The following is a 12,459-nucleotide window of genomic DNA, read 5'->3' as shown; positions in this document are numbered from 1 at the left end:
ATGAGAACAATGATCCACAACTACCAAACCAACAACGACCATAAGATTGAATTAGTATGGATTCCATCGGACGTCTCCATTCCTGGCAATGATCAAGCAGACCGTTGTGCCAAGGAAAGTCTGAGTCTGGAGGATATCGAGTCTGTAGAATACTCCTATTCGGAATTCTGCAGTATCGTATCTTCTAGGATCAACCAGAAATGGGCCTACATGTTACGGAACCTCGACACCGCAAGATACCATATTGATCCGAAGATACCAAACCATACCAAACCATCCATCTGTAGCCATCTACAAAGTGGCAACCAGACTCCAGACCAACAACGTACTACGAGACCACCAGTTCAACGCCATTGAATGTCGCTGCGGCCACGTTGCCACAAGGTCGCATGTCCTCATTCAATGCACTGAGCTGAAACCCGCTCGTAAGCCACTAACAGAGTACCTGGAAACCAACGGCATACCACTCACCATACAGAATGTTTTGGCTCCATCTGTCTTGAACAGATAGGCTAAGTTTTTATACTCAAAGTTCCTTAACACTTTTAATTGTATCCAATCAATTTATCAAGTTTCATTGCAGAAACATCAGAGAACATCTTTCCCCCTTTAGTTGAAAGCTTTTCCCCCTTTTATTTTTTTTCGGCCCTCTTTTTATTTTCAGATCTTCCAGTTTTCCAACAGTTATTATATAATCTAACCAAACCAAATCAACGACTACCATTCGACTACCAATCAACAAGAAATACCATGATCAGAACGAGTTGGGAAGAATGAAGGAAATCGAGTAACTCACACCACACCATCCAGGGCCGAGTTTCACCACCATGTCATTCGAAGAATCAACAACCAAACCAACAACACAGGATCATCCAATTTGAACCAATCCAACTACCAACTACTACGACTACCAACAACTACCTAGTTTGCGATATCAGCATCCGCTGGAAGCGAACGTTAACTTGTCATCTACCTACCTTATACAATAATTTCCCTCTATACTTCGAAATGAGGGAAATTAAAATTGCTATCTCCTCTCTGAGTTCTAATAAACCTAACCTACAACCTCGTGTCCTTTCTGAGCTTTTGTAATGACCAACCGAGTTGTTTTCTGTCTTACCTGTATGGTCATTCTGCCTGAATATTTTGTTCATTTAGGATGGTTTATACTGTCATCTAAATTATATATGGTGTAAATTGAAGTTTCTTCAATTTAGCGTTTCTTTAATTTTTATACGCCCACATTATAATGTTGTCGTATATTGTCGTCGGCCCTGTCCGTCGGTCCGTCCGTACACAATTTGATTTTGAAAGCAATAGAGACAACAGTTTTTATCTGTTTTGAATGAAATTTGGTGTGATCATTTATATTCATTATATTTTGGACAAGTTCGAATTTGGCTATCTTTCGATGAACAATTTTTGAGTTATTGCCCTTGACTTATGAAAAACGCGTCAAAATTTGGTTGTGAACACAATAGAGACTACAGTTTTCATCCAATTAAAATGAAATTTGGTGTGAATATTTATAATGATGAGATCTTGGACAAGTTCGAATTTGGCTATCTTTCGATGAATGGTTTTTGAGGTAAATTGCTCTTGATTTATGAAAAACGCGTCAAAATTTGTTTGTGAACACTACAGTTTTCATCCTATTTAAAGGATCCTTAACTGTGAACCCAAGTCGTTATCTATAGTTGTTTCTTTTTTTTTTGCTACTTTCTTTTTATATTGATTGCTCTAGTTCAACAAAATAAAAGATGATGGATTATCAAAGGTTTCTGAGAAATTGTCAATTCGTGAAAGATTCCTGAATCATAAAAGTTGAAATAAAAGTTTTACTGGTGAAATCACATCATAAATCCAGTATTTTATAGAATGAGTGTATTCGAATCAGTCTTTATTTGCAAAATTGTCTTCTCACTTTTCGTTCATCCTGAGATAAATGCACTCCTTTTTTATCTTGTAGGTTCTCTTATAGCAAATTATATATTTTTCTGTTTCTATGTTTTAGTCTAAATAGATTGTAAAGAGTTTTCTAAATTTTGTATGTGTTTTAGGGACATTGATAGAATTGGTTGCAACATTTCAGTTTTCAGTCAGATGTTTATGGGTATTGCAAATTTACAATTCCACTAAAACTAAGTGTTTTATGACGTCACTATTGCAAAATCTACTAATATATAAGCAGGTTTTTGTGGTATTCACATATATGGTTAAGCATTTCTATAATTACAGGAACCACAGTCATCTGATGGTAAATTAGTCTGATGCAAAAAAAGCCATAAATGGCCCAAATAAACATAAAAGTTACAAAAACCTCTTTAATAAACAATCTCTTAAATAATGATGCAAATACTTGAAATTTTCAAATCATTTGAGAAATGGAAAAAACATTGTATTATTACATAAAATGAGTGGTCTGATGTAGGCATAAAGAGACAGGTTAGTCATTTTTTGACCAATCATTTTTTATTCTCAGAAAGGGGAATTTTTTAGCTGAGCCAATCAATTATAGTGTTCACAGCTTACCGTTGAATTTCGAGCCTTCAAATCCATGTGTGTCCAGAATTATCTGCGTTTGAATGTTAAAATGACGACTCGTCAATTTATGATACTCATATATAGAAAAGACATATATAGAAATAGTGAATAAAATTCCTAGTTTGAAATATTTTTTAATGAATTATGCGATTTTCATAATTTTCTAGTACTTCTTTAGACTGTTTACATATATTCAAGATAAAAATCACCCTCCCAAAATACCTGTCTCTTTAAAATTGTTAACACATTAAGATCAATGGCTTAGATAGCAAAAGTGACAGAAAAAATTTATTACTTTAATAGGGTCATCAGCAAAGAAGTAATAAGTTTCTCACTTAGGAGCTAATTCAACAGATAAATAATATGGCCTTTAATGAGCTTGATTTTTGTTTACTAAATATCTAACAACAAAGGAACATTACATCTAATGTGTTTATAATCATACAGCCTAGGGCCAGATTAGAAAGTCAAAGAGGAAAATAATTAGAGGCTTTAACTCCTTAAATATCACCTAACAATTAGATCATTAGAAAATTATAAATCAAATATAATGACCTTATGTTAAACAGACAAATTGTAATTTGCTCTTTTCTCGCCCAATTGACGGATTAAAGGTGTGAATAAGTCTAAATCATTAAATGGTATTTTGTTGAATTTAGATGATTGAAGAAAGAGATTTTAATTAGATTAGATAGTTTTGAAACACAACTAAACTAATAAGGTGTGATATTCTCCATTTTCAGCCCTTTTGAGATTTTAGGGGTTTAGACAACCCTCTGTAGTCTTCAGAAGTACTAGATTTGTACACAAATTGCATAATTCCTTGATATATAAATTCCTTCTATATATAAATGTATTTTCTACATATGGCAAAGTCTCAAGAAAAGACGAGTTATTTTAACTTTCAAATGTAGATAATTCTGAACACACATGGATTTGAGGGCTCAAATGCCTATTACATTATTATTGGTTTAGCTTAAAAAAAAAATACCTGTTTCTGAAACTAAGGTACGATTGGTCAAACTGATGTCCCTTTAATACTTTCTGAAATCATCTGACTCAATTATTTTTTCATCATTGACAAATGTAGATTCACATGAAAACGTGTTTGTTTTACCATATCCTAGGTCAGAAATATTAAAGATGTAATTTAGAGTAAAAATGTCATATTTCACATATTGTACGCCTCTTTGAATATTATTAGAACTATTTGCGCTTTGATATTTTCATTGTATTAAGAGTGAAAAAGTTCATAAAAACTCCTATTTAAAGCACTGGCCAAGGTCACAAATAAACTAGAGTGGAGTTAACAAAATTAGTATTCAGTTTTGAACATAAAAAACCGTAGGCTATCAAAGTCTTCTGTCAACAGTTCTAAAAGATAAGAAAGTATGAAAAGAACTGGAATGTGAGACACACTTATCGTTGAATAGTATGAGAAAAATTGTCTAATATGTTGCTTTCTTCTGTTTTTTTTTTTAAATTGTAATTTCTTGACTATCCACCTGTTAGGTCTATATGTAATGGGATAAAGATGTCAACTGGTGGAATTCACCTGATCCATGCATATCACTTTACAAAATAAAATCTGACGTAAGGTTTGTCTACAGGTGGATGTGACAATCTTAATTTTTGTCATCTTGTTACAAATCTTGTCAAATTAATTAGGCAAGGCATGGTACACATCAGAATGTACATTTTCATATAATTGTAGAGGAACTAAAGGTCGGAATTTCATTCTGAAAAGAATGATGAAAAGGGAGCAGATGATAATATCTATCAGTCTTTTTCATCGGTAGGCACAATATGTTAAATTAACTAGGCAAGCCATGGAACTTCGACTATACACATCAGACTACATTTTCATTTGATTGTAGAGGAACTAAAGGTCAGATTTTCATTCTGAAAAGGATTATGGAAAGTAGGCAAGTCAGTAGGTACAAAATATCAAATCAACACGGCAAGGCATGAAACTCTGACTGTACACATCACACTGTACATTTTCATTTAATTGTAGAGGAACTGTAGGTCTGATTTTCATTCTGAAAAGTGATGGAAAAGGGGCAGATGTTCACCTAGATGAACATGGCAAGGCATGGAAATTTGACTGGAAACATTACACTGTACATTTTCATTTAATTGTAGAGAAACTAGAGGTCGGAATTTAATTCTGAAAAGAATTATGGAAAGTAGGCAAGTATTTGGTTGATTATATTAAACATAGATACAAAGTCTGACACACAATCTAAACATGATAACATTCAAGTTACACAACTTACACCTGAGTATCATTTATCATAGATAAACAGATGCTGAAACTGAAAACTTGATGAATTTCCTTTGATTACCAACAAGTCTAGTCAACACCTGCAATTTATCAGCTGATTTTTTTATGACCTAGTTTAACATGAATAATTATGATTCACCTCCGGTCAAAGGTGACATGGATTTGTTCATTTTCTATTCAAAAACCAATCCTTTGCTTGAATACATTCATCAACACTCTTAAACCTTTCACCATTCACCGTTAAGTAGGCCAAAATCAAACAATACTTATGTATAATGATGATGATTTATTGGCCATCCCTTGATATTTAGTTATTATAGTGATTTAAATACTATTATGAGGTCACTATATCATTTGTGGTTTAAAGGGACAGTCACTAGTCATTTGACCAATCAAACTTTAGTCTCAGAAACAGGGATTTTTTTAGCTAAGCTAATCAGTAATAGTGTTCACAGCTCACTGACAAAATTTGAGCAATCAAATCTATGTGTGTACAGAATTATCCGTGTGTGAAAGTTAAAAAGACCAGTCGTCTTTTCTTGAGACAATATATAGGAAAGACACATAGAAAGTAAAATTCCTCGTTCGGGATATTTTTGAAGGAATTATGCGATTTTCGTTCATTTCTAGTACTTCTGAAGACTATTTACATATATTCAAGACTAAAATCAACCCCCCAAAATAATGAATCTTGCCCTTTAAAGGAAATATTAGCCTACTGATTTCACACTTTTGTCATAAATTGCATGTTAATGAATATCATTATGTGACATCAGTTTCACAACTCAACTGTACAGATAGTTTTAGAATGATTTCACTTTGATAGTTTTCCTTCAATATTAATATACTTCCATCTTAGAACTTTCAACCAAAATGTCAAAAAGTTTGGTTGATAGTTGACTGTAATGGACTTTAAAGCAAGTTTTGTAGATAATGTGTGCCAATGTTAATATTTTTATCAACATGATGTCATTCTAAGACTACATCTAAGAATAAAGAAATTATTGAAAGTCTCAAACTTGAACGATGCTGTTTTTATCAGCATAGAAATCATAAAAAAAAACCTTAAAAAATTATTGAAAATGCTTAAAAATATAAAGATTTTAAAAAATTACCAATAGTTTTGTGGTAAAACTGAATACAACTTTTTGTAAGGTTCTTATCAAATAATTATGTTAAAAAATGTGGAGGCATCATCCCTTTCTGTAAGTCATCCATGTGGGCACTGTTATTTAGCCATCCCTAATAATTTTACAATTAATTATCTCAGCTATTTACAGTAATTAAACAATACTGAATATATTATATGTCGGCATGTTTTTTGCTCTTGTTCATATTTTGAAATTTTGATCAATAGTTGACATTTTTACTTAATTACTTAGTCTAGACTTTTTTTCTACATCAGCTTACATAGGAATAAAATATTTCTATTGGGTGTATAAGGAGAAATGTGTCTATTTGTTAAAAAAAAAACAACGCAAAAACTCATATCTACTGACATTAGAATGGGGGAGGGGGGCAAATCCCGCCAAAGTCAAAGAAAATTTTTAAAATATGAAATTCAGCATTTTGAGTGAATCTGAATAAATATTCAACAGTTTTTTCAGTAAAAAAACTCAATTTTGCATGTTTTGGCTGATGTTGATTCATTTTTCCCAGGAAGTGGCCCTATTTTCCCCATAGTGCTGGTGCCCATGGAAGTGTCAGCAATATATAACTGTCTTAAAATAAAAATATTGCTGAACAAGAAAAAAAGTCATGACATATTTACTTGAAAATAGTACATCCTAATGGGTGAAAATTCTTCCTGGGCTAATAATTGTTTTCGTTGTGAAATTTGTTCCTGGTGTGATAAAAAATAACCTGACATAGACCTAGATTTAAAAATTTAGAAATTTCTTCCTGGTGTGATTTTCAAACATGGAAAAAATAGGTTTCTAGTGAGAATATAATGTCCAGACATAAATAAAAAGTTGCCAGAACTAAGTCAAGTCATGTCATGTCCCGACATAAATAAAAACAGATGACTACTACAGTAGTTGGTAGTTGTAGTAGTTGGTAGTTGGATTGGTTCAAATTGGATGATTCTGTGTTGTTGGTTTGGTTGTTGATTCTTCGTTAGAACTGGTTGGGTCGAATGACATGGTGGTTGAGACTAGGCACTGGGTGGTGTGGTGTGAATTACTCGATCTCCTTCATTCTTCCAAACTCGTTCTGATCATGGCAATTCTTGTTGATTGGTAGTCAAATGGTTTGGTTTGGTTTGGTTAGATTATCTGATAACTGTTGGAAAGCTTTGGCTTGAGATAACAACCCCTTTAAGTACAATAGACTACACCTAAAGCCCAATAAGGTTCCAATTATCAGGCAGTGAAAATCATTTTGATTTCCTGAAACTAAAATATATGTAAAAATTTCGTAATTTTTCATACTTATATATCACAAAGATGTTAACATAATGACATTGACGTCACATGTTTTGTTTGTGAGATTTAGATTGTGACAGTTGTTGATGACACTTCATTCCTTAAAACACTTAACATCACCATAAAAACTACCCTATATGAATAATGAGGTCCTGTTCAAGTTAACAGTAAAGAATTGTTTTTACTTTTCATATTTTTTTCATAATGGAGTAGCTTGAATTTATTCTTGAACACCTTACGCCACTCAGTAATTAAGTTTGTCAGCTTTTTGTGTAGTTGATGATTCTTTTTATGTTGGTTGGTGATGTTTTTATCATTGGACACAGTCCAAATGAAAATGAGCAACAATTCTTTCAGATTACTAAATTTGGCATCTTCACTATGTCAAGCAATAAGAAACTTTGTCTTATACCTTGACCACTATTCTTGTATCACAGAATGAAACAATTTGATTGAATTGTACACAAACAAATACAGCCAATCAGAGCCTTCAACAGAAAGACTGTTAACAATATAACTTATTGTTTACCAACTTTTTGTTCAGAGCTATGATTGTCTGTATTCGCTAACAAAAAATCCTACCTAAGACATAAAAAAATGTGATTATTGCAGTCAAGGTTTAAGACAAAGTTTGTAATAAAATAACTAAAATTTCAGATTTTAAGAAATGTATCTAATAAATTTTTAGTTTCCTTCCTTGCTCACTACCTATTCTTTTGCCTTTTAGATGTTCGCTCCCATGTTATTTTACATTGTTATGTTTGATCTGAGCAGACATCTTTAGCCCATAAAGCTGTAGGACATAAAACATCAATCCTTCTGATGATTCCATTATTATATGTCAAGTCATTGCCCTTGTTTTAAGAAAATTTATAACTCGTGTAAGCTAGCTAACATTATATCTCGATTTTATCAAAACAGTTCAGAAAACAAATGTCAAGGTTGAATCAATGTGAACCCATGGTTCAGTGTCTACTATGACAATTGAGACCTGAATATAGTGGGTCTACAAATTATATTTTTCATAGCAATTATGGAAAAATTTTCTTGAAAGAAGTAATGTATTTGTATATAAGAGGACATGATAATAGGTTTTCTTATGTCACGTTTTCACTTGGAAATAATTTGTTTTATCAAAACATGACAGAAAATATTGGCTAGAAAAATAGGGCCGGCCAACAAATTTCAAAGTTGACACGCATTTATTTCAAATACTAGAGAGAGATTCGCTTGCACTCCCCTTATGACTTTAATAGCTGTTCGTGTCTAGGTTGTGATTTATAGGGGACCAACAAAATAGGATATTACGTTACTATCAGCTGATAAAGCTCACCTATATCATTATAGTATTAACGTTCAAGGCCATTTTAAGACCTCCTCTACAACATTTCACAACTGTTTTTCATTTTTCTATAATTTCAATCAATTTACAGAATTTTAACATTTTCCTTTTTACATAAGCTTAATTCATCAAAAAACAAGCCATCTTGTTGGATTTTGAGATCATATATGCCTATTTGGTGATTTTTTCAGCATTTCTGTTCACATACTCTGTTCTACTGTTAAAAATTGCATGTTATCAATTATTTGACAATGTTTGTTATGTAATTCCTTCAGTTATTCAAGATTTAAAAAAGAAAATTCTATAATAGTTAATTTTTATATCAGTCTGGTAGAAATATGAAAAGATATTGAAAAATAACTATCAACACCAATCCACTAATAGGTATCTTTCAAAAAATTTAGCTAAAAGCTCTTACAATGCTTGAAAACAACTTTGACTAAAAGATTATTATTACCAACTGCTCCTTTTCTCTGTTCAAAACTGAATGTTACCTCTAGTAGCCGTGGTGGCTCAGTGAGTTAAATGCTTTAATCCTGGCATAGTTCCAGATATAACTTTCATATTTTTTCAGCCTCGATTTATTTCCCCTCTCAGTGACATGAGACCTTTTGTGCTACAAGCTGTGTACAATTAAGGCCCCTTGACAGATGGAAATCAAAAAAGAATAGGCTAAATTTCTCTCATTGCACACTGCATGGTGTTGCCTGTCTTTTCAGCCCATTAATGCATAAAACTCCATTTCGTTTCATTAAAATTTTATCTCATGACTTTTATATGACTTTGACGAGCGATGCTGTGCTGTAGGAAATGAGGGAATTTTTTCTCCAATTACCAACTGCTTGCATTTGAATCGCCATAGTAAAATAATTGATTGTATTATTCTATCTATATGTTTTATCATATCACTAGTAAAAAATGTTTTATCCGACTAGAAAGAAAAGAAATAAACGACTAAGCTATATTTAAGAACTTATGTTCACAGTTAAGGTTCCTTTCTACCAGCTGGTCATTGGCCAAACCTCTTGGCATTGATCTTTCCCGGATTATCCGTACTCATTTACAGCTGGGTCGATTGGAATTATGAGTGGAGATGACTTATTCAAGGACATCGCACTATCACACGCAGATCAAAAGTGGAACCCAGAATCGCTCTAACTGACTGTGCTTTGCACAAGGTTCGAATAGATTGAAAAATTTGATTAGCAATTTATCACAACAAATTATATTTTTGGCTAATCAAGTTAAATTTTGATTCATATTTATTAAAAATCTGGCAGCAATGTAAATGTTTCAGTAGTAAATCTTCAAATATATAATTTGACTTGATTCCCAGATTGTTGTGATAAATTTCAATTTTGGCTTTTAATATATTGTTTTGAAAAAGGGTTAATTTTGAATCGCAAATTGCTATGCTACCCTGACTTAGGATAAAATTTGTTGTCCCACCTGGACTGGGACTGTGATATGACAGGGCTTCAGGGTTCAGATTTATTACATTAAGTAGATGGTATGTTTATACACACCTGATAGAGAGACAGTACAACCTCAGTGACATCGAGACCATTGGACAGAATTATCACATACAAAGTAGTAGATAGTGACCCCACAGGTTCTTATTTATTTCATAGAGTAAATAACATAGAAATATCAAAACAATTTAATTACCTCAGTGAACTCCTTACAGATAATGCCAAGTTAACCAATCCATATCCTTAAATATTTATTGCCCTGATACTTTCAATAGCCCCATTTCCTAAATTAAAAAAAAAATGGTCATGCTTTAGAGAATAAATAATGGTATAAGAAACTTATAGCTTTGTATATTATAATTATTATTTTTATATTATGTATTATAATATATATTATGTAACCATGCAATCATGTACAAAATACGTTTTCAGCATTTGTAATGTTCAATTTACGACTTTAAGCTTGTGATTATGTTTTTTACACTGTGTCCATTTAACTAAAGTAAAATTTTGTATTAATTTTCATACCTTCAAAGTGCCAGTGATCACTTTTCTGCTTTGAAATTTGAGGGAAAAAAGTTAAGATTTAATAAAAATGTGTTTTTTTTTATAACAGTCTTTTGAGTTCATCAAAAAAAAAAACATCCTTTATATTATGAATTTATGCAATAAATATTCCCTTAAAATTGTGAGTTTTTTTGTAGAAAATATTCTTTTTACTCAGTGAGAGTATCTAGTAAATATTCTTTCCAAAATAGAAGTATATTCCCTTTAAAAAATTAGTATAGGCCTTAAACATTACTTTCAAAGTGGTCAATATTATGATATCACATGTTCATTCAAAAGAATTTTTTTCTTAAAGGGACAGATGCGCCATTTATTTTGACCAATCATACTTTAGTCTTAGGAATGGGAATTTTTTAGCTAAGCCAATCAGTACTAGTGTCTACAGCTCACTATCAAAATTTGAGCCTCCAATTCCATGTTTATCCAGAATTATCAGCGTTTGCATGTTAAAATGATGACTCATCAATTTAAGATACTCTGTATACTCTGTCTATAGAAAAGACATATATAGATATAGTGAGTAAAATTTCTAGTGTGAAGTATTTTTATAGGAATTATGTGATTTTCTTATATTTCTAGTACTTCTGAAGACTATTTACATATATTCAAGACTAATATCAACCCCCCAAAAATGCTGCTCCTGTCCCTTTAAATTATGATGATGTGAAACATATCCTTTATATAGTGAGTTCCTGAAAACATTTTTTTCAAAATTTGAGTATATGAGAAATAATCCCTTCAAATAGTGAGTTTATGTAGTAAATTATGGTGAACCTTTAAACTTTACATTGACAGGTTGTGAATCAATGTCAATTTAAGAGAAAAACTTGAAGTAACACTTTACACTTACTTTATATATACACAGTTGATTATAAAAAATACTACAACCTTAATTAATTTTACATTTTCATCAGTTTTCACAAGTTTACCTAATTTCAAGTTTGACCCATTTTCCAGGACAAATTGGTTCTTTGCATCTACTCATTGTCATGGATAAACAAATCATTGTTTACTTTAAATTGTTTAAAATAAATAGAAGCCTATAAAGGTGATAAGCAAACAAAAAAACAAAAAAATTCAAACAAAATTATAGTAAATTTACAATTTCAGAGACCAAATTGAATGTAAACTTTTCTTCCTTTAAATCTCTGTGTTTTTTCAAGATTTTTTTAAACCAGTCCAAAAAACTGAAAGACATCAACAATAAAGTCTAACTATCTTTTAAATGACTAAGTTCACAATCTGTTTGCCTCTTAGTCTCAGAAATAAGAATTTTAACTAAACTAAACAGTAATAGTGTTCACAGCTCACCATCACAATTTGAAATGAAATGAATGGAGTTTTACGTCCTACTTTTCTGCAATATGTGGGAAAATGAAGATAGGCAATGCCATGCAATGAGGGAAATTTTGCCAGGACAGCGACATTAGCCTGCTCACAAACTCTTACTCCCACTGATAAATCAAATGATATTACTAAAAAATATATGATTAACTATTAACCTTGAAAATATGTTTTTAATAATTATATTATTAATTAGGTGAAATATTGATGACCAATATAATAAACACCAGAAAGGCTGTAGGGTATACCTAATTACAATTATTTCATAGATTTATGACAGGTTCAAAACATACACCTAGATATTATTAATTAATTAGCTGTACACAACATTAAGCTAATTAGAAATAGATTGATTAGAGCAGTAGGATTATCACAGTAGGAATCTGTCATCAGTTCTTATATACCTACTCTAAATATTTAATATTTAAACACCTTCATAGCATTAGGCCACATTCAATTATTTGCCTGCTTTAAGAT

General features: G+C 31.6%; 1 protein-coding gene across 1 annotated transcript; it reads left to right on the top strand.

Annotated features, from left to right (window-relative positions):
• Positions 1–777, top strand: LOTGIDRAFT_168050 (hypothetical protein; the record flags this gene model as incomplete). The annotated part of the gene is made up of 2 exons (XM_009065908.1): positions 1–325; positions 665–777. The coding sequence occupies 2 exons, from the start codon at positions 1–3 to the stop codon at positions 775–777; spliced, it is 438 nt and encodes a 145-aa protein (XP_009064156.1).
• Positions 778–12,459: the final 11,682 nt, after the last annotated feature.

The sequence above is a fragment of the Lottia gigantea genome (genome assembly GCF_000327385.1).
Source record: "Lottia gigantea unplaced genomic scaffold LOTGIsca_71, whole genome shotgun sequence".
Taxonomy (NCBI): domain Eukaryota; kingdom Metazoa; phylum Mollusca; class Gastropoda; family Lottiidae; genus Lottia; species Lottia gigantea.
This window is presented reverse-complemented; position numbering and strand designations above follow the sequence as displayed.